Genomic DNA, 22,928 nt, shown 5'->3' with positions numbered 1-22,928 from the left:
AATGTCGAATAATAAAGCGAAAATCTTGACAGGACGAACTTTTGCTGACAAGAAAATTGCGATGAAAAAGGGGACATGTTGATGAATAAAGTTCATTATTTCAAAAAATGTGTCGTTTGACAAATAATGTTTACTTATTCTTAAAGCTTATACTCTTATACCAATAGGTACATTTCGATATAAAAATATTATTTCATTTGGAGTCAGCTAAAGAAGAAAAATCTTGGCAGGACGGACTTGTTCTGTGATACGTGATTTGTGTCGTTTTTTACGGGGGTACGGTAAGAAAACATCAAATATTTGGATTTTAATTCTTGTCTGTTACAAATCCTTAACATATTCTTAAAGCTTTAACTTTTTGGTATATTTTGATGCACGGTGTATATGTTTTTGAAACATGTTCAGAAATCAGTCCAGAATTTCACAGGACGAACTTTTTCTAACAGGAATTTTTCAATTTGGTATCGGATGTGGGAACAAACAACGTTATTTTTTCTCAAAGTGATAAATGTCTGTCAAAAAGTTTTACATTCGTTAAGCCTATATTCAACGGTATATTTTGATATTAAAATGATCAATTTTGAGAAAGTTAAAGGGGAAATATTTTGACAGGATGGATTCTTTCTTTTACGTGATTTGTGTATTTTTTTTAACGGGGATATGGTAACAAAACATAAAATATTTAAACTTTTCTTAGTCTGTCACAAATAGAGATGGGAAAACTATGACCCGTTGAATAAATCAGTTTTCATGGTTCTGATGGATACACCATAACGATCCATGAATTCGTGATGACGACCATAAAACTTCTGTAGTGATGACTTCAATCTTGTAGCAACAAGTAGGCGTTGGCAAAATATAAGTAGAGAAAATAGAAATATTATTCATTCATGTAATTGGGGAGATATTGAGGATGAGTACCATTATTTGTTTAATTGCGCATCGTTTGATAGTGACAGAAAATATCCTTCTCGCAGAAAAAAAATTGTTAAAAGACCAAATATTATTAAATCTAAAGCTTTGATGAATAGCTCATCACCTTCTGTTCTCAACAATTTATATAAACTTATGCGACAAATTACAAAGATGTTGTCTCCAAGATAGCTCTCTAAATTTATGCATATAGAAATTCATCATGAATATGACTCAATATTATTCTTTCCAATACATGTACACTAATCAAATTCTTATGCATATTATGTATCTATGTAAATTGTATTGAATTTGTTATCTGCACTATATTATTATGGTGTTTGAGTAATAAACTATACATAGCATCTGAACAAGATTTGTGTTTCCAAACACTACAATTTAAAACCCCATTTTTATAGTCACAACCTACCATGTCCTCAATATACTATCGGCTTCACCACGTTCTCAATTCATTTCTACAGTTGCAGTTTTTGATTTCACCTTACCTACTTGACCCATTAGTGATTTAGAATCATCCTGAACTCTCCCTTTTCCAAACATGAAATCAAATGGTCTCTCGTCTATTTTTCTTCGTACTGAATATAAAGACTCCAGTAAAACCACTTATACAGAATTCAACCGTGTTTGCAATCGCATATAAACCACAGTCAACTGAATCTGAATTAGATTGTTTGTGAATTTCTGGAATTTTGACGAGAAGCCGTGTATGTTGTTACATGTATGAGTAAATCTGTGATAACTGGATTTCCTCAGCAACTGTCAATGTATCAAACAAACTATCTAAAACATAAACCTGTTTTTCTTTTTATCTGTTTGGACGGATGTTCCCTAATGTTGCTTGCCTGTATGGTGTTTTGTGCTGATTTGCTTGACACCTTTTTCAAATTTTCTGTGCGATGACCACTTTTGTTTTTTATTTTAAAACTCAGTCCCAGGCAAGTGTCTTGGAAACCCGATTTCTGTGGAAACTGTTTTGTTAAAATTGAATGCATGTCTTAACTTTCTTACCCAAGGTATGCTTTGTGTTAAAATGTATGCCTGGATATGCTTTTCGTTGTAATTGAGTTTCCTCTTTTTCATATGTAGGTTAAGTTAAGTATGTGGTAATATTCTTGACTGACATCTATACATGTACGTCTTTCATTCAGATTGTAACCTTTCTTGATTGTCTGTAAATTAAATTGTAATTTTTTTCTTGATACTGGAGTAGACTTTCTTGTCCTCTTTCTCCTGTTTTTGCTAGTAGGTGAAGCTTGACAACGGTTCTTTTTTCAACTGGTTCAAGCCCTATGCGGAGTTCTTCCTTTAAAATATGGATACATGTTGTTATAGGTGGACATTGACATGATTCTTTGGGAACTGTTGTGCCACAATATACTTACCACTTCTACCGTCCCTTGGTGTCCTTTGTCTTGAAGCAACTCAAAAATTGCTTCTCTGCACTGGGCACAAGGAGGCTTCTAGTGAGTATTATGTCCACAGCACTTATTTATTTATTTTTTCTTCTCTTTCTTTCTTTTTTAATGCATTATTATCACTATTGCAAATAGATATGCCCTTAAGTGAACATACATTTACATTCTTTATTCATATAATAATTAGATGATCATAATTATAACCCCCATTATCATAATCCAATTTTGTAAATGAAACTGAGGTGTGCCAGTATGATAAATAAACACTATGTATTGATTATTATGATGTATTACTCATAATGCAAGTAAAAGCTAAAATAAAACGTGACAATTATTTATTTTGTAAATTAACTGTTGATATTATATGTTATTATATATGTTCAATCAAAACTGTTGTATGTAAAAAAAATTGTATTGTAATCATGCCCCTTAATTGGTGAATAAACTGTTCTTCTTCTTCTACCTTGAACAATAAAGGCACCCTGAATGGATATATGAGTGATTAGGTTATTTTCTATTACATACTCTGCAAGTGCATGTTGACTACTTACTGCTGGAGGGAATTGATGATTCTGGGAGGAGAGACAACATTTTTCCTCTACGTGCGATGTGTCTGATAAATTTCCCTTAGCCTACCCAACTCATGCTCCGCTTGATTTAAGGATGACCTTTCATAGATTTGAGGCTCTTTTTTATGTATTCTATTATGTCGGAAGGTGCAATGAGTCTTTTAGGAATAACTAATTCGTCACTCGAAATAACTGCTCTAGAAAACTCGTTTTAGGTGGTAGTTACCTGTGCCAGACAAGCTGTAAGAATCTTATAGTTTTTATAGTTTTGTAAAAAGTGAAAAACGAGAACAAGCATGTTAATAGGCAGTTCCCGTCATTCATTCTCTTGTTTCAAAACAGCATTATAGCACTCTGATAATGTGTTGTTGTACCATAGTATGGATCATAGAGTCCATCAAATTGGTCCAACACCCACTTACCTGTTTGATTAATTATGAACTAGATTAACGAGGTGTGAAAATTTTACGAGCCAGTTAATGGTGATTAGAGATTGTTAATCCAATTTAGGCAAATTACAAAGAACACTTATATGTTACAATATCTCTGCTCCTAAAACTACTGTTGTGAGACTGATTAAGATTCTATATAGAATAATACCTCCAAATTGTATTCTATCTACATTAAATTTTCATAAAATATATACATGTATATTAAAGTCCTAATTATGTCCATATTCTTCTTTAGAAATCATAAAAAAAATTTTAACGCCATTAAATAAAACAAACGTTATAGCCAAAAATGTACCGGCAAAATGCCCGTCCTGTTTTTAAACCAGTATGAGTAACATGTTTATTCTGCATTTGTCAAATGTTAGTGCATTCTTTGTAATCGTGTCGATCGTGTCGATTTTCAAAGAAACGTGTTTTAATTTATATAAAACCTGTATAAATCACTGATTTCAGACTTTCAACAAAGAAAGATATTGGAAAACTACGACTTTCAGGATTAGAAGAAGTATTTTCCAAATTAATAATTGTAGAAATGTAAAAGAAAGATGTTACAGAAAAAGAAACGACATTAAGCAAAGAAAGATACGTACAAACTGCAAGTTAAAGTGCTAAAAAATGCATTTCACAAATTAACATTTAGACAATCTTCGATTAACAAAGAAAGAAATTACAGAGAACAAATGAGCACGTAACAAAGTTAAAAGAAACGCGTGAACATATTTATGGCGGATATCTCCTTCAATAATAATGAGGGACTTAACACAGCGTCACACAACAGAAAACATGAAATGAAATGACATTATTGAACTTACTGTTCGTTAAGTCGCTCCCATTTAGTCATTAGTAAATGCAGGGCAATCATACGTCCTAGAGGATTTTTGGCGAAGTAACTGACAACGAGGCGCACGTCTTGTAACTTGATCTTTGATTCATCAAATATCCAGTTAGCGTATCTACAACGGTATCATTATAAAAATGAAGTACACATATATTCTGAACGCTTGAATGTTAGCGCTTTAACCCTTTCGTTGACAATGCTGTGCTTTCAATATGCTAACAGATATAAATACTAATGTTATAAATATATAAAAGTTTAAATGGTCTTTCAATTTTGAACTTGAAAGTATGCTTATTTATAGCCTTTTCATGTCATTTGTTTTGATACCGTCTACGGAATACCCTTTCTAACATTGTTTATAGCCAGCCGTGCAAGTACTGACAAACAGCTTACCTCCATAATAACCATGGTTTTTGAGACTGTGCCAAGGCGTCCATTAACATTTCCCGCTCTCCGTCTACGTTTGAGGATTTCGATTTATTCCAGACATAATCCCACTCCTCGACGCTCCCCTCACGAACACCAACTGTGTAGATAACTAGTGAGTATTGAACTGGTAACCTAAAAATTACATATGTAGCATTGACAAAAAAAAAGACTGGTGTCTGGGTCTACATTGCTTCAACATGTCGGATTGCTTGTATTTATAGTTACAGAGTGGTCGGATAAAATTTCGTTTAGAATATCTATTTAACCACACAGTGCATATTACACATTTCGAAAATATTGATATGACCCGATATGGGACACAACCAATGGCTACAAACCTATAACCATGTCATCCACCATCGCTTGGTATATGGAGCCGCCATGTATCTTGGCAACTAGAACTAACCGATAGTATTGACGACAGCCGACTAGGACCTTGCAAAATGTTAATAATAAAATATATTTCAGTTCCAGTGCAAAAACTTCTCGGCACAAATCAATACTGTATGAAACCAACAAGCAAAACACAACCAAACATACGGATAACCATACTACAACAGGGAAGGTGAATATGAAACAATTGATACCTTTCGTGGTTCCCTTGATTACTCTATTAAGCTTTCCGTAATACGGTAATTTCCGTACATACAGCCGCAGATACGTTTTAATGCAGACAATGATTACAAATTATAGTCCATATAGTTTCTATAGTATAATATTTAAAAAATCCTTAAAGATCATTTATCAAATGTTTAGCTGACACATTTCCAACGCCATTAGAACTCTGATACTATTTACCAAAAACAGTGATCATATTATTATAGCAAAAAACTTTCCCCTAATTCCTACTTTTATCTATCATAATCACCTTTGTTGAAGGAGTGTTCAGGCAAAAGGAATAGTCCAGGTATATCATAATAGATATCATCTGGTTTCAGTGAATTCTGCACATGTGTTTAATCCAATGTGGGACTTTTGTTATATAAGATAGGTCATGACATGTCATGCTTGAAATACCAAAAGCGTATTATTTTTGTTTTTATTTGTAATCAATTTTACCAGGTTACTGGACAATTAAATTGAAATCTTTGCACCATGTCGAAAACTTGTTTGTTTTATTCTGAATGATTTTTTTGTGGTAAATTTTCTATGCGATCGTATACAATTGAAAATGTGTAAGTGTAATTTCATTTTCAATTTTGACAAACATCCGCTTTTGAAAAAACTTCATTTTCATTGGACTGGTCGTTGATATAGACCTCTTTTAAGAGTAATCAAGGGAACCAAGGTTATAGCGGTAATCAAAAGAATGTAATCCAGGGACAAAGACCAGACATGGAAAACAGACATACACAACGAAGAACATAAAGTAACTAAAATCATACATACAAAGTAACAAAAGTAAATGAGCAACTCGGACTCCACTAAAAACTGGGAGCATGGACCAGGTGCACCGGTAGGGTAAGCGTCCTCTGCTTTTCTAGAAACACCCGCCGAGTTGCTCATAAAAAGTCAAGTCCGGGGTAGACAAACGAGGAAAAGAAAACTATGACCCGTTGAATAAATCAGTTTTCATGGTGCTGATGAATACACCATAACGATCCACGAGTTCATGATGACGACCATAAAACTTCTGTAGTGATGACTTCAATCTTGTAGCAACATAACCCTGTTCCAGAAGCCTATTTGTTAGAGTTCTAGCGCGATGCAAAAAGTCTGTGAAGTGTCGGCAAGCTCTGGCATCACGTCTGAGTTGTGATATGAACACTCCATACGCAGGAGCCGAAGGGATGTTGCCACAGAAAACAGGAAAGTTGACAATTCTGAATGAAAAGTCATCACGTTTGTCGTAAAGTTTGGTCAATAGTTTACCTTTACCATCGACTTGTAAGTGTAGGTCAAGATATGAGGTTGATATCACATTGTCTGTAGTATCCTTTATCTCAAGTTCTTTTGGGTAGATGCGATATATCAAATCCCCGAAATTAGGATTGCTTAAAGATAATACGTCATCCATATAGCGGAAACTGAGATTGAAGGATCTAGCCAAACGATATTCTTTCTTTCTGATCAGATCAGCTATAACGTCAGCCTCATAAGAGTGGAGGAATAGGTCAGCAAGTAAATGAGCACAATTTGTTCCCATTGGAATGCCGACCGTTTGTTGAAAAACACGTCCACCACACTGGACAAATATGTTGTCGATTAAAAATTCCAGCATTTTGTAAACATCTTCCTCTGTATATTTGGAAGATGATTTGGAATTATTTCTTACAAAGTATGAGGAATCTTTACCAAGAACTATATATTTGTATCTAGGTGTATCATCTTTTTTGGCTAGTGCCTAGACTTTACCAGTTCGATAATTTCATTCTTTTTAGACTATCTTTTTTGGCTAGTGCCTAAACTTTACCAGTTCGGTAATTTCGTTCTTTTTAGACTACCTTTTTTGGCTAAAACTTAGACTTTACCAGTTCGGTAATTTCGTTCTTTTTAGACCATCCCTTTTCGCTAAAGCTTAGACTTTTTAGACTATCCTTTTTGGCTAGTGCCTAGACTTTACCAGTTCGGTAATTTCGTTTATTTTAGACTATACTTATTGGCTGATGCTTAGAATTTACAAGTTCGGTAATTTTGTTATTACTCTTCATTAAAAACTAGCCCCTTTTACTTTGCTGTGTAAAACATTTGACAATTAAGTATTGTTTGTGAAAAACTTTTGTCTATTGAAAAATAACATAAATTTTCCATGTGCATATTGTTTATTGCGGGAAATATAATAAACAAAATATGCTCATGGAAAATTTATGTTATTTTTCAATAGACAAAATTTTTTATCATAGCCAATTTTTAGAAATTAATTTTAAAACATATTTTATCTTTAAACATGAGAAAAGTAGCTCTGAAATTAACTGAATAGGGGCGTGTCAATTGATTATCCATTGAGATATAACAAAAGTATGTTAACCAATCAGATAACAGTATTTATCTCAAATTAATTTATTCAGATATATTAATTAATAGTAGTACCTAACTCCTTCATTCTTCCATTTTCTGAACATCCCCTTCGCATAGTTTATTGCTTTTACTACCCCAACATCACAAGCTGTCTGTAACATGGCCTCCCTCATATTTCTACAAAATAAATATCAAAATGTTATCAAGATGTTTACTTTTAGATTGAATTCGAGACTTTTGTCAGTGGTAATAATGTAATGCTAACATTTTATCTGTCAACTTTTTATTATATTTTCTCCTACAATTGTACAGTGGATATTTGTATTATGAGTTGGATGGTATCGCTTTCATTTCAAACGGCTAATATAACTAAACTTCTGTAAACTCCAAATAAACCGAACACTTGCATAAATTGGATACTACTTTAATTCCTTCGTCATTATTTAGATGTATTCAAACTGGAAATACCGGATAATTGTCAAACCCCAGTTCAAAATTGAAACGGTTTAGAAATGGTTCATTTGTGGTGGATTTGTTGTTTTCCTTGAAACATGTACATGAATATTTAGTCTCATTTGTAGTTACTTTGTTCCTTGTAGTAATATCCATTTCTTTATTTATATAATCACAAAAGCTAATAAACTCACTGATCAGGCAGGGTACCTTCCGTTGATGTACCCACAACATCGAAGACAGGGGCTACTAGATCGTGTAAATATTTCTGAAATTAAAATAGTACTTTTTAGTATGTTAAAAGTTAATTTAGAATGGTAGTTTTTTATCACACTTATGAACTACGTGTTCATTTTGTTAATCGGGTTGTAAATGACTGTTATATAACAAAACAATACTCTCTCTCTCTCTCTCTCTCTCTCTCTCTCTCACATTTTAGGAAGTGTTGAATTCATGATATTGTAAAACTATATACTTTGATAGTATAATGAACTAAGCTAGTTGTATGGTATGTAATATATATAATCTGATACTCACGATGTAAATATGAATTTCATGTACTTACGCAGATCACATTTTATAACATAATATATTTTTTCAGTAATGTTCCAGCTTGCATTTCATATTAAATAACGTTACCCTAAGTGCAACGTAAGATCCTTGCTTAGATATCATTCCCTTTATGAACTGAATTGAATCTAAAAATGCTCTCCATGGCACGATTTTGTCTTCATTCTTCAGATAAGTTGTCATGTTAAGGGCGACATCGTAGTCAAGTAGCTGGGCTCTGTTAAAAATATTGAAATCAGGAAGTGATACCATAGAAACCCAACTAAAATATATAATTTCAACCTAGTCATTGAACAACAACTTGTTGACGTCTTATACCAACATGAGACGAAACTCCATGCCTAGGCACATCTATATAAATCTTGTTTTAAAATATTAATTATCTCTTGACGAGTATCTCAAGAAAAGAGGACTTTACGACAGACAGATAAATATATAAGGCTAAAGCAGTACTCCCTCCTTTTCCTAGCGGAGATGTTTTATCATTTTATAAGATATGCAAGACAATAATTATAGTATAGATTATTTTGTCAAGGTTGATTGCCTGATTGTTTAAATTCTTTCTGTGTTTAATGGTTGTTCTGTATATACTCAAGACAAGGCAGTTCCTTTATTAAAATGAAATATTCCACCCCGAGGTGAAAAATTATTATTTGCTCTGCAGTTCTGTGGTATCATTTTAAGTCAAGATCGTATCAAAGTACCACATAATTATGGAATTGAACAACTTAATTTGGTAAGAGATGAAATAAGCTTAGATTACTTTTGTTATTTTAGTACAGTGGTCACAAAGTATGACATAATAAAGGGCACATATTTTTTTTCATTTCCTAAAGGAATAAAATTGTTTGGAGGATTTCGCCGCTGTTTTGAATTCGCCAAGTCACTTTGTCACTTTTTAACAGTTATAGTTTTAATTCAACTTTTATCAAACGATTGAAACTAGCAATCAAGAAATATACCTTGCCAGGTTAAGTGCGTCGCCAATCAGTCCAGCCCTGTTTACCTCAGGAAACACCTGAAATAGGTCAGTGCATAGTCAGTACAATATGACACTTAATGCAAAAACTTCATGTTATAATTCTAATTGTTTGTGTAACGTTTCATTTGATTGGTCAATGTTATGAAAATCAAAATGTGTATCTTTGTATAAGCGTATACGGCTTGTTAATGCTTTCAGAGACAAAATAGTGCAATTAACAATGACATGCCTGACATCAATGAAGGTCAAAACGTAGTTTTCGTTGCATAAAATAAGGTGATTCGGTCGCTTTAAACATGAAGAAGTTCTGTGAAAATAACTTTGATTACCACAGTAAAATATAAGCCCTGTTTAGAGTTATCTTAATTATAATATTGAACAAATTGAAGAACTTTATTTGGTAAGATGTGTAATAGACTAAGATTACTTTTGTTATTTTTTTTTAGTAAAATGGTCACATTTAGCCGTTAATTGTCTACTCCGTTTTTGTGAAAGACAGTGTTACACTTTTGTAGGACTATAACTTTATTTTGAGTGATAGCGAATTTCCTATCATTGTCGGTACTCAGTCGTCACCTTTCATGGGTTTAATTTCGTAGTACTATAGACAATAAAAGTCATTATTCATAAAATTGTCAAAACGAGTACGATTATTTATTAATTATTTGTTTTAATTTAAATTAATTAAACTTATTCCGAATTTTGAAAAGGCATGGAAATTAATATGCATAACAGGTGGAAATAGTAATGGTACAAAATCTCTTCATTGGCAAAAAAACCCCATAATTTTGTGTTGTTTTCTTTGTACAAAATAACAAACCATTATTAAATGGAGTTTATTTGATTAATGTGAAGAGAAATAAAATCAAACAGTCTGATAGAGAGGGATCTTCTGAAAACAATTCGATTTATTGTAAGATATGACGTAAATATCTAATATCATACATATCTTTAATTTGTTTGTTGTGTGGAGCGTTTTTGATGTACGAATTGATAAATATTTGATTAATTCAAGAATCTACATTACTGTAGATAATAAGACCACACAAGTTTTATTTATTCATTGTATGCTAGAATGTCGCTGAGTTAAGAAATGACGATTCATGTTGGTTTTTTAGATACATAGTTTGAAACTCGAACGGTTTTTATATGTTTTTGTATTTTAATTGCGCTTTAACCCGCGCTTTAACCTGCTCATGAAAGGAAACAATCGCAGTTAAGTGAATACAGTGTACAGCTACAAACACACAAATAAACAAACCGTATGATCTTTATTAAGTTGGTCAGCAAGAGACTGCCACATTGGAACTTCATAGTTAGTTCTGAAAAATCCTAAATACTGTACGTTCCCAAGTATCCAGCTCCCACTTTCTTTAGGAATAGTAGCTACAATAAAAAAAACTTAATGGTAAAACGTTGTAAAATATATATTTAAAAACATAACTGGTAATAAGAATATTATCGAACTGAATGGCAAAAGGAAAAGATTGATTGATTGTTGGGGATGAACGCCCGAGCTGCAATGTTTCAGCTACATTCAGGCCTTGAACATGAAATAATGATGATTATGTAATGAAAAAAAATGGGATGGGACACAAGGATAATAGGGTCGACAAATTTTGATTGCCACTAGAAATTATAAAGAATGGGTAGGGTCGGGTAATTTAGTCTCCTATGGCGGAGCGCAAATGTTCCTACTCTTATTGAATACCACAACATGGTTCTTTAACGAGCGAGGAACGTGGCATCTTTCCCAATATAGTGCACCAATAAGGTTTGCAGTCAGGTTTTCCGTATTATAGCCGGACGACCCGAGTATGTAATACACCAGGGGTACCACATTCCATCTCTTGGGGCAGGCAACCCAGTTGCTCTGTTGGCAGAGCGCCCTAGCCCCCGGCCAGGGTTTTGATCACTATTAAGTCGCCTTTTACGACAAACTTAGCGCTGTTGCGGGCCTATTCTTTTAACACCCGGATTTGGGTTGGTAATATTAGAAATGATGATATAAAGGCAAAAACTTGAAAATTTTAAACAGCCATAATGTTCCTAATTTTGAAATGAACGCAACAACAGTAAGGATAATCAACGGAACAAGATTCTAACGAACTACAACACGTTGAGCAAATCAGTTTTCATGGCGCAGATTGATAAACCGTAACGATCCACGTGTTCACTATAAAACATCTGTAATGATGACTTTAATCTTGTAGCAACATAATCCTGTTCCAGAAGCCTAAATATAAAAAGTCTAGCACGATACAAAAAGTCTGCATAGTTACGGCAAGCTCTGGCATGACTTATGAGGTGTGATATGAAAACACCATACGCAAGTGTGAAGGCATGTTGCCATAGACAAAAGGAAACTTGACAATACGAAATGAAAAGTAATTGCGTTTGTCGTATGGTTTGGTCAATAGTTTTCCTTTACCATGGATGTCATGTCACGACCAAATCCCAAATAAATCTATGAATAACTATAAATATTTAAGAAAATTTGCTTTATTGCCTACTATACTTACCGGAGCCCATCTTTAACCAGACTTGGGAAGCATTGTTAGAATCTGGTCGATCCTCCGATATATACGTAAACGGTATCACCCACTTGTAACTGAAGTGAAACATGTAATTATGTTCTTAGTCTATCAACAAGCTTTTTTTAAGAAGAAAAAATTATCACAAGACAGGATTGTACAATCTATTGAATTTCACAACATAATACGAGTTAGGCACAGCCTACAACCGAGCTTCGCACTTATACATTTTTCTTACGTTTGTTAAGTCATTGAAAAACGTGACGATAGATGAAAGGGGCGAGATAGAATAGGTCAAATGGTTGTCCATCAAATGAAATGATTTGGCGCACCAGATCAAGAAACTATTAATTTTATTGATGTTGGTGTTGTTTTGTTTTTCTTTGTTTAAGAACTGCATATTTTAATTTTAAATCAATTTAAAGTCTACATTCACAATAAAATCATTTTTCTGACGCATTTCTGGGGTTCTATTTGATACCTATTCCGGTTGGTTGGACGTTTATCGCTATCGTCGCATACGATATTATTGGGATACATCCAGCGTTTGCCATTTTATTAAATGTATTTAATCATTCAAAGGTAACACAACAGAGGCGTAGCTAGGCCTGTTTTAGTTGTACGCAAAATTACGGCGAGGGGTCTTGGGGGGGGGGTCGCTCAAGGCCCCCAGTGAGTCCGGCAAGGCAAAGTCCTGAAGGAAACTCCTGAGTTTTAACGATTTTGGAGCCAGTTTTTCAGATCGTATACTACGTTCATGGTATACATATGTGATAAATAACCTTTATTTCATCTTTAAAATGTGGGTTTTTATTTTTTTACTTTTTCCGAAAGTACGCAACTGCGTAATTGCGTATAGGCAGCTACGCCCCATGCACAAGTAAAAAAATGAAGCTGAAGTTAATGAAATGTTTATGACATTATTGAAGTAGGATATATATACACAATACAAACGTCTTACTCATAAATACTAGGATCTTCTGAGCTGTAGTTACCGTCGAGTAAAAATCGCTCTTGCGTGAGGAGGTAGTTATCGCCTTGACTCGTTACCGATATAACTGGATATCCCATTTGTCTTGTCCACGTGTTCATTATATACTTCACATCATATCGATGCTCAATGGTCTTAAAAAACGAATTATATAAATAGCTTCAAATTAAACTTTAATAGAATGCCTTTGATCAATTTTGTTAATCTCGATTTTTCTAATTGTCTACAGAGACCACGACCAACACTAAAACCAAGAGATTAAACAAATAATGCAGACTGGTATTACGCAAGAATTCAAAGAGGCAGAAAAAAAATGCATCTTATACTAGAGAAATGACTAAACATAACAATAAAGTAACATGATTTTGTGCTTTTAACACAGACCAAAATTATAACCTGTTCAGGAACATCATAAGTCTACATACCTCTGAAAATGTGTCCCAAAGTTCGTCCATTTCAGCATTTTTGTACTGATATCTCGTGACGTATAGCTAAAATACAAGTAGCACGCATTTAAACAAAAATGTTAGTTTTATGTTTATTAAATAATTAAGACTTTTTAAACGGATCTTCCAACGCTAGAAATAAATACTGCCTTAAAGAAGTATAGACTTCTGTGGTCCAAAAAATTGTAAATGTAAAATTAGTCGTAAGTTATGACGTAATAGTAAATCAAAGTATTGTGACGTCATAACTTACGACTAATTTTACACTTACGACTTTTTGTGAAAAGGACCACAGAATGTGGTTCATACATTTCAAAAACACACACAGTTTTCTTATTTTCAGACCATAATTTTTTTTATTTTTGTTATATATTTTTCCTAGGCTTTTAAAATATTTTCTCATTGATTAAATTCAATACATTATTTTAAATATAACAATTTTGATTTCCCTGTCCACAATATACAATTCACGACATAATGAAAAGGTCATACAAGTACTTTAGTTAGGAACAATTATGGTGACTGTAGATCGAATTATTGCATCATTTGTTTTGTGGATTTCTTTCTGTACCTAGAATTACCTCAAATATCGACAGTGTCTTGAATCTATATTTATTGGTACTTAATTCAGCAATTGAACCATAATAATTAAGTAGCTGTCTTTGTAAGAATCATGCACAATTTGAAAAATGTGATACACCCAAAAAAGACTACATATTTTATTTTTATGATTAGGTTGCTTTATGGGTCTATACCATGAAATGTGTAATTATTCATTCATGTCTGCCTGCTCTTAGGAGATAATCCACATTGAAAATCCAATAGATTCTATTGTATTTGAGCGTCATGTACAGAGTTATCTCCCTTAAGTTTGAAATCTACAGTGCATTCTACACAATTTTATCTCCTTTTAGCACGGGTTATATGAAAAACCACGTTAATTTCTGTTTACTATGATATTTCAAACAAAATATCAAAAAATAAAAATATGTAGGCTTTTTACCCATGAATCACATTTTGCGTGATTCTTAGCTGGAGTGCTACTTAATTAAGAAAAAAATATAAATAAACGAGCATCTAGCGAATCTACAACACTCATGGGTTTTCTTTTATTTTTCGTTTCATTTGCCTGTTTTATTTCATCGTACTCAACTTGTAAAAGAAAGTAACCGGAAAATATCACTTTAATCATAATTAGAACAGCATGGACGATGTGATACAAAATGACAAGGAAGAAACATGATGTGCTATCAATTTGTTTATATGAATTGTTTACTGAAGAGTATAACTCATAATATTACATATGTAGACCATTCAGTGTTTTTTTTAGGAACATGAAAAGATTTTTGTTTGTGCAAATACTGCATCAATAAAGGCAAATTTCTTCCAGTTTCCGTACTATGGTTAATAAGTATATAATATTTAAATTTTGTGCTTGTAATTTAAAACTGAACTTTTGCATTAATCAATTTGGTAACAAACCAAGGTTGAAAATTAATTGTATAACGGTAGCTACGGAATCAGTTGTAATAACTTTACAACTTATAACGTACGTACCCTAAGACCTTGTTTAAAGTCTTCCCAACCAATGAAACCGAGTAACATCCGCAATACTGCCATACCCTATAAGGGACATATAAAACTGGTGATATAGAATTGATACATTGGCATTTCATCGATTGAAACTTCCATACTAGAAAAACGTGAGCACTGCTCACTAACTTGATAGCCCCACTGCCCAATTTCATATCATGCACTTTTAAACCTCAATTGTGATTTGGATCAAATTATAGAATAAGAGGTGCACAATGGAAAATGTAATAACGATTCTGTGATATTTTCATTGAATTCCAATCAGTGGTATAGGAAGAAGAGCACTGGATAAGTGTAGTCCCCCATATTTGCCCATATTAGCAATGAAAAAGTCCATGTTTTGCTGTGTTTTGCTAACCCAAAAATTGATTCTGATCAAATACTAAAATTGATACGACAGGTTTTGTTTTTTAAAAATAAAAAAAATATAGTTGACATGCAAGTATTTTTATTTAAAGTACAAACTTTACCTTGTTGTAGGAAATTGGATCGAAGGTTTGTGCTATATCATCCGGAGAATTTATTGGCGTGGATACCGGATGTGACGTAGTTAAAGCGTCTTTCAACATTACTGTGAAAATTTCCTTGACAACGACGTACAGATTAAACTGAAAGATAATTTATACTTTAGAAGATATTGGTTGACTTGTGTAGTTGGAGAAACTTTTCTTTCTCTTAATATAAACGCATTTGCTTCTGACCATATTATTATTATTTATTTTCATGTATCTTCACTAGGAAGGTTTAAAAGAACAGGCAATAGCCTACACTAACCTGAAAATAAATCCGTTCCCTTAACATGCATAATGTGAAACAAATACCGTGTTACCGTGGTATCAAAATGACAAAATGTCTCAGTGTTGATAAATATAATCTTTTCAAAAGTCCTTAAATGTCACTTGGATGTTTATCTTCTAATTTACAATAAAAAACTGGGGCAATGTTTCAAGACAAAGCCTTTAATCAATAAAGGAGGACAAATGGCAGGAAATTTCAATGAAATATAATCACACACGTACGGTTAACTTGTCGCTCATTGATTCGCTTAGAATCGGGAAATATGAATAAATTACAAGGCTAAATACATTATACATACAATTTCCCAGTCCGGATATATATGGTCCATGGCAAAGTACATAAGGAGGCATGCAAATCCTTCATTCAACCACAGATCGTCCCACCATTTCATTGTTACCATATTGCCAAACCACTATAACAAAAAAAAAGAACACAGTAAAACATCCATATATCAAATCAAGAAAAAGAAAAAGAAAAACTAATTAAAGATAAATTGCTTTTACAGATAAATCTCGGTAACAAGCACAAAAAATAAATAGGGTTGCTTTTATGTTGCTGGAATATATAGGAGCAACCATATCGCCTGTATGCTATCACGTAGATGTATTCACTGTATACATTGTCCTAACATGATAAGTTTTTACACTAATAATTATTATCTGCAAGATGTATCAACCCTAACATAAACGTAAAATGAAAAACTCTATAACTGCGTATGGCGTTTTTATACAATACGTAATATTACAGCGTTCCGCAAATACGCAGACTTTTTGTACCTTTTTTGTACACTTCTCACAATTATGCTTCTGGAACATGGTTATGTTATTACAGAAGTTTTATGGTCATCATAAACTCGCAAATCGTTACAGTGTACCTATCCGCACCATGAGAACTGATTTTCTCAATGTGTTATAGTTTCTCTTTCCTCTTTCGTCTACCCCAGACTTGACTTTTTAAGAGTTATTTGGTGGGTGTATCAAGAAAAGCAGAGAACGCTTTTATTACCGGTGTACTTGGTCTATGCTCCCAGTTTTTAGTAAAGTCAAAGTTGCTCATTTACTTTTTTTACTTTTTACGTATTAAATTTGGTTATTGTATGTTCTTTGTTGCGTATGGCTGTTTTCCATGTCTGGTCTTTGTCCTTGAATTACATTTTATTGGATTTCCACTTGAATCTTGATAGCCTTAATTACTCCTTTACTTTCATTTAATAATAAAGCAAATAAAATGTTGCCCTTTATGGAGGTAGACCTAGGGTAAGGGACATTACTCTTAAAATCTGTGATATGCTCGTATTATATTTAATTTCACCAAAGCCTTTCAAGCTTTCATTTAAAACTGAATGAAATCAGTCAAAATTAATTTGATGCTTACATGAGATTGGTGTAAAATGCTGAATACAAACTTTCCAATGATTTGTTAGAGTTGTGTTCCTTACCCAAGGTCTACCACCTTAATGAACATCATTAATCCTTTCGTTTCTTTGATACAATGAACATTCTTTACAATTTGCCTGATAAAAAATGTTAAATCATTGACTCGTTAAATCAAATAATAAGTACCAATATGGGATGTTAAACAGAGTCAATACACTGTGATCGCTATTCGTTCTTCATTTGAATAATAGGATTAAAGAAATTTGATAGATTTACAGTTTCTGCTAGAATGTTGTTCCCAAGTATTAAAAGAAAGTTATGGGTTTCTTTCAGTGATAGTCGAAATTAATACATAATGCATTAACACTGTGTGCGACGACAGTTTCTTAATCGAAATTATATGAATTAATTTGATCAAACAATCCAATCTTAACATCAACCATGTGTTTATCAATATTGAATTTACGTCACTGAAAGGAAGATATCAGATCTGCCAATAAAGTGTCATGGTTTCATACAGAGAGGATAATAACCGGTAATTCTAAGGATATAATTTAATTACGAAATCACGGTGACAGTGTCGTTACCGTATCAGTTATCAACATTGCGTTGAGTACATGCTTGTAATGAATAAAGGAAGTAACATACAGTAATTAATGAAAATATCACATATATGACAAACTGTGACAATAAGCAAAGAATGAAGAACTAAATATGCTTTACAAAATACAATTATTATAGTAATTTAAACGTGTAACTTTTTCAGACAAAGTTATTATATATTACTTTCTATGTCAAAGCATATAAGATACCTTCTAGATGCATATGATGTGAATATGCATATTCATTTTATTCTTATAATGACCTCTTTAAAGGTCTTGTAAACACAGCCGTGGAAAACTTTGATAAAAATATGATCAACGTCATAGATCTATGACAGTCTTTTTTTTTCTGAAGTCATGCAGTTTTACTTAATTTTTTTCGACGTCACAACAAAATTTTGCTTCATAATGGTCACCCATTTCGTGCAACACATTTGATGCGTTTTCTTTAAATATGAAAAAAATATTGTTATGAAAAATAGAAATGAATCGCGGAAGAAACTATCGCTCGAGTTAAATTAATGCGATATATATGGTCAGCCTAAGGTAAAACATAATAAAATGGAGTTTCCGTGAAAAAAATCTTAATTCTACTCAAGACATTACCGTATGGGCAATTTCATGTGCTACAATTAATGTGACCATCAGCTTATTTTCACTCGACGAAAGTTCTTTATCATACAACAATGCAGTCTCGCGATAAATAACGAGGCCCCAATTCTCCATCGCTCCTGCACTAAAATCTGGCACTGCAACATGATCTAAAATATCAAGATTTATTTTTATCTAAATATTGTTCCATGTTAGAATCAGATAGATCATAAGGTGGCATTTATCTTGAAAAAATGTAAAACTTTAAATGCCATATGTATTCGATTTCATTACGTTTAACCCTTATACAGTTTTGATTGGTATAAACTTTCATTTACACTATATACGACCTACCGCCATTTAAAATATGAAAAGTTCCAGTGATGACGCTTCGGTAATATGAGACTGACTTTTATATATAGCTTTCTCCACCCCATGCAAATTAGCAATTCCCCTACTATCTCCATTTCCAAAATAAATTGCATTGAATTTCTGTGTATTTTATATTTCAGTTCCAACTTGCATTGTACATATTTAATGTTTAAACATTTTGTTTTTAAATTTCATTAAACCACAAACTAACTTTTTAGTAAAAAAAAAAAAGCGTTTAAACCAGTTTCCGCATTTTTGTCATTCAAAATCGCCATTCTTTGTCCCAGCCCACCCATTCTTTGTCCCAGTCTACCCATTCTTTGTCCCAATCCACCCATTTTTTGCCCCAATCCACCCATTCTTTGTCACAATCCACCCATTCTTTAGGTCTATGATTAATCCTTTGAATTGGTTGTTTTCCCTTTTATTGCCAATCAAAACTGTTTCAATATTATTTGTGTCAGTCCAAGTTTTCAAAAGTTCTACAAAGTTTTCCTTTCCTCTTTCGTCTATCCCAGTCTTGACTTTTTATGAGCAACTCGGTGGATGTTTCTAGAAAAGAGGACGCTTACCCTACCGGTGCACCTGGTCCATGCTCCCAGTTTTTAGTCCGAGTTGCTCATTTGCTTATGTTACTTTGTATGAATGATTTTAGTTACTTTATGTTATTTGTTGTGTATGTCTGTTTTCCATGTCTGGTCTTTGTCACAGCTTTGTAATCTTTTGATTACCCTATAATCTTGGTTCCCTTGATTACTCTTCCAAGCATTTTGATATATTCAGTAAATCGTACCAGATTTAGGGACGATATCTTTTATACCAAAGTAATCTGTGAAGTAATGATATATTTTTTCTCCGATCTGTAAGGCGTATTCGGTCTGGTTTATCTTCTTTGGTTGTGTCCACATCCGCAACTGTAACAATGTGTAATACATATTTACAAACAAGAGTATTATAACAGTACATAGTCCACCTCCGGCTAACAATGAAACCGAGTATCAAAAGTAATGAAATTTTACCAGAGTTTCAATTTAAACAGATAAACTCATTCAGCATTGATACAAAAAAAGTTCAATCTTTATGTAATTTGATTTCAAATATCTATGTTTTTATAAATGATATAGTACCTGGTAACCATCGTCAAATATTTTCTCTGTGTACTCAAATTCAGACACTACAACGGCCAATAAATATGTCGACATAATTGGCGTTGTTTGGAACTTCCGCTTGACGTAACCAGGGTCAGATGTCAAATATTGTACACTTTCCTCTGGCATATTACTCAATGCTTTGTACCCTGAAAGTAAGAATGTGTTAGTACAAAATGATTAAATAAAGTGTGGAGTGGATTACAAATAACGTACATTATGTAAAGTATTATTCTGTTTAATATATCGTACACAAGGTGAATTGTCATTATTTAGAATTTCTAATTAGCCTGGATAAAATACAATGAAACCGAACCGAACCGGACTTATTTTAGTCAGTTTAGATAGGCGTTCGGTTTACCCAGTTTAACAATAAAAATCAATTGATGTAATGGACATTAGAAAAGGTTTAGTGGTTATTAAGAGTTTGGTGTAAAAAGGTTTTCGGGTAATTGAAGGTTTTGTTTAGGCATCCTGCGTATCTAATGGGTCGATTAAATTATCCCTAGACAGGTTTTGTTTTCGAGTTATTAATGGCTTGGTTTAGACAGGTTTTCGGATAATTGAAGGTTTTGTTTAGAAGCCTCCATCATATATATAATTTGTGACTGATAAGACATAATGAATCTTCACTGAGCATTTGATGTATATACCTTCTAATGTGTTACAATTTAAAACGTAATTTTATAAAGGACATGTTTTGAGAGTCATACATACGCTCTTGGTGTGTTATTGTCATGCTGAAAGTTGCCTTCATGTCAGGTTCATCTAAACACGGAAACATCTTCCGCGCGTCGGTAGACTGAAGCTGAGTAGCTGCTAAATGTCTGCAAAGTAAGGCATTAAGATCATGTCACCAAAGAATTTACGAATTTAAGTTTTACGCTAGAGCACCAACATCTTCGAACAGTCACATGGCACAAATATAAAGCAAATACAGAAGCTAACCGCACGAACCCCCTCGATACTGATCGCTTAAATCTTTTCTGATTTTTTTACAAAATTATGCAAGATACATTGTAGTAGGTTGGAGTTCAGGAACTAGACCTTTATATTTCGAACAAAACATAGGTTAGAATATAAACATCAAGCAATACAAGTCCCTGATGAACAATTTTGATCTCCAGGACTAAACACCTAGATGTTCATTTCTCTGGTAACAGCCATGTTGAGTATTTCTTTAAGAAAGCTTACACAGGGATCAATGTGCTTTGGCGTGTACGATTGATTATCGATCGGTTTACAAGCGAGAAACAATTTTTTTTTCGTACATTAGATCAATATTTGAATACGGGTTTGTCATATGGGATAATGATCTTCAAATCTTTTTTAACAAGATCAAATGAGTCAAAATATGAGCTGGTGGCACGAAATTAATATCACTAGGTTATTTCTAACGTGAAACTGGGCGGGAAAACGCGTTCATAGACGGAACAAACATAAGCACATAATGACTTACAAGATGATGAACGGTTAGAGCCCCCGGGTATTTAAATACCCTTGATAACAAATGGGCGATCAGACTTCCACAGCTATTTTACGTATCAAGGTCACTTACAAGAACGTCTTTTTATTCGAACTGTTTTCTACAATTAGTATGAGGAATGAACTTCCAGTAGTTTCCTACTCATAATTCGAGATCAATGAACATAATTAAATTGCGTATTAATGTATCTAATAATATCACACGACAATTACATTGGTAGTAGATTTGATCAGATCTTGCATGCCAGGTAGCGGATGAGCAGCACTCGCAACGAGTAACTGTTCCTACATAACCTGGTAGCCAGTCCAAACTGTTCCTGTGGCCAAGTAGAGACAAGCAACCATTTCTTAATTGAATGCAACAATTACTCAGAAATACAGCTTAACACTATACAAACTTTGAGTGTTTAGATTGACATTAATGTTTGTCTTAAAGGATCTGATACTCTTACAACTGAACAAAATACAGAAATATTCTAAAAGGTGCAATTTCATATCTCAAAAAGTAAACTATTTATAGTTTAGCTATATCTTTTAATCTCCGTTTCCGCTATATATATAACGTATTATCGCTAAATGAACCCAAGATCGGGGATTTGATACATTTCATCTACCCCAAAGAACTTGAGATAAAAGATACTATAGACACTGTGAAGTCAACCTTATATCTTGACCTACACGTAGAGATCGATGGTAAAGGAAAGCTATTGACCAAACTTTATGACAAACGTGATGACTTTTTATTCCGTATTGTCAACGTTCATTACATCAGTGGCAACATCCCTTCAACACTTGCGTATGGATTTTTCATATCACAACTCATACGTAATGCCAGAGCTTGCCGTAACTACGCAGAGTCTTTGAACCGCACTAGACCTCTTACAGTTAAGCCTTTGGAACAAGGTTATGTTGCTTCAAGATTGAAATCATCACTACAGAAGTTTTATGGTCGTCATCTTGAACTCGTGGATCGTTACGGTGTATCCATCAGCACCATGAAAACTGATTTGTTCAACAGGTCATAGTTTTCCTTTCCTCGTTTGTCTACCCTGGACTTGACTTTTTATAAGCAACTCGGCGGGTGTTTCTAGAAAAGCAGAGGACGCTTACCCTACCGGTGCACCTGGTCCATGCTCCCAGTATTTAGTGGAGTCCAAGTTGCTCATTTACTTTTGTTGCTTTGTATGTGTGATTTTGGTTGCTTTGTGTTCTTTGTTATGTATATCTGTTTTCCAAGTCTGGTCTTTGTCCCTGGATTGCATTCTTTTGATTACCGCTATAACCTTGGTTCCCTTGATTACTCTTTCAACGTGTCATAGTTTTCCTTTACTCTTTCGTCCGTCCCGCACTTGACTTTTTATGAGTTACTCGGTGGATATTTCTAGAAAATCAG

General features: G+C 33.4%; 1 protein-coding gene across 1 annotated transcript in view; it reads right to left on the bottom strand.

The window, feature by feature from the left end:
• Positions 1-22,928, bottom strand: part of LOC148597593 (aminopeptidase N-like) — a 49,198-nt gene that overhangs the window by 5,691 nt on the left and 20,579 nt on the right. Inside the window, exons 2-18 of the mRNA XM_088563300.1 lie at positions 20,768-20,877; positions 20,030-20,199; positions 19,696-19,816; positions 18,546-18,700; positions 16,260-16,373; positions 15,634-15,771; positions 15,128-15,193; positions 13,550-13,615; positions 13,095-13,258; positions 12,122-12,210; positions 10,861-10,985; positions 9,580-9,635; positions 8,687-8,834; positions 8,242-8,315; positions 7,667-7,771; positions 4,601-4,768; positions 4,182-4,322 (exon numbers count right to left, since the gene is read on the bottom strand). Of these exons, the coding sequence (XP_088419426.1) occupies positions 4,182-4,322; positions 4,601-4,768; positions 7,667-7,771; positions 8,242-8,315; positions 8,687-8,834; positions 9,580-9,635; positions 10,861-10,985; positions 12,122-12,210; positions 13,095-13,258; positions 13,550-13,615; positions 15,128-15,193; positions 15,634-15,771; positions 16,260-16,373; positions 18,546-18,700; positions 19,696-19,816; positions 20,030-20,199; positions 20,768-20,877 (2,010 nt within the window). The remainder of the gene's footprint in view (positions 1-4,181; positions 4,323-4,600; positions 4,769-7,666; positions 7,772-8,241; positions 8,316-8,686; positions 8,835-9,579; positions 9,636-10,860; positions 10,986-12,121; positions 12,211-13,094; positions 13,259-13,549; positions 13,616-15,127; positions 15,194-15,633; positions 15,772-16,259; positions 16,374-18,545; positions 18,701-19,695; positions 19,817-20,029; positions 20,200-20,767; positions 20,878-22,928) is intronic.

This window comes from Perna viridis, chromosome 15 (assembly GCF_037379345.1).
Source record: "Perna viridis isolate PV_CMFRI_1.1 ecotype Kerala chromosome 15, ASM3737934v1, whole genome shotgun sequence".
Taxonomy (NCBI): Eukaryota; Metazoa; Mollusca; class Bivalvia; order Mytilida; family Mytilidae; genus Perna; species Perna viridis.
The sequence above is the reverse complement of the archived record's forward strand: the minus strand, read 5'-3'. Positions and strand labels throughout refer to the sequence as shown.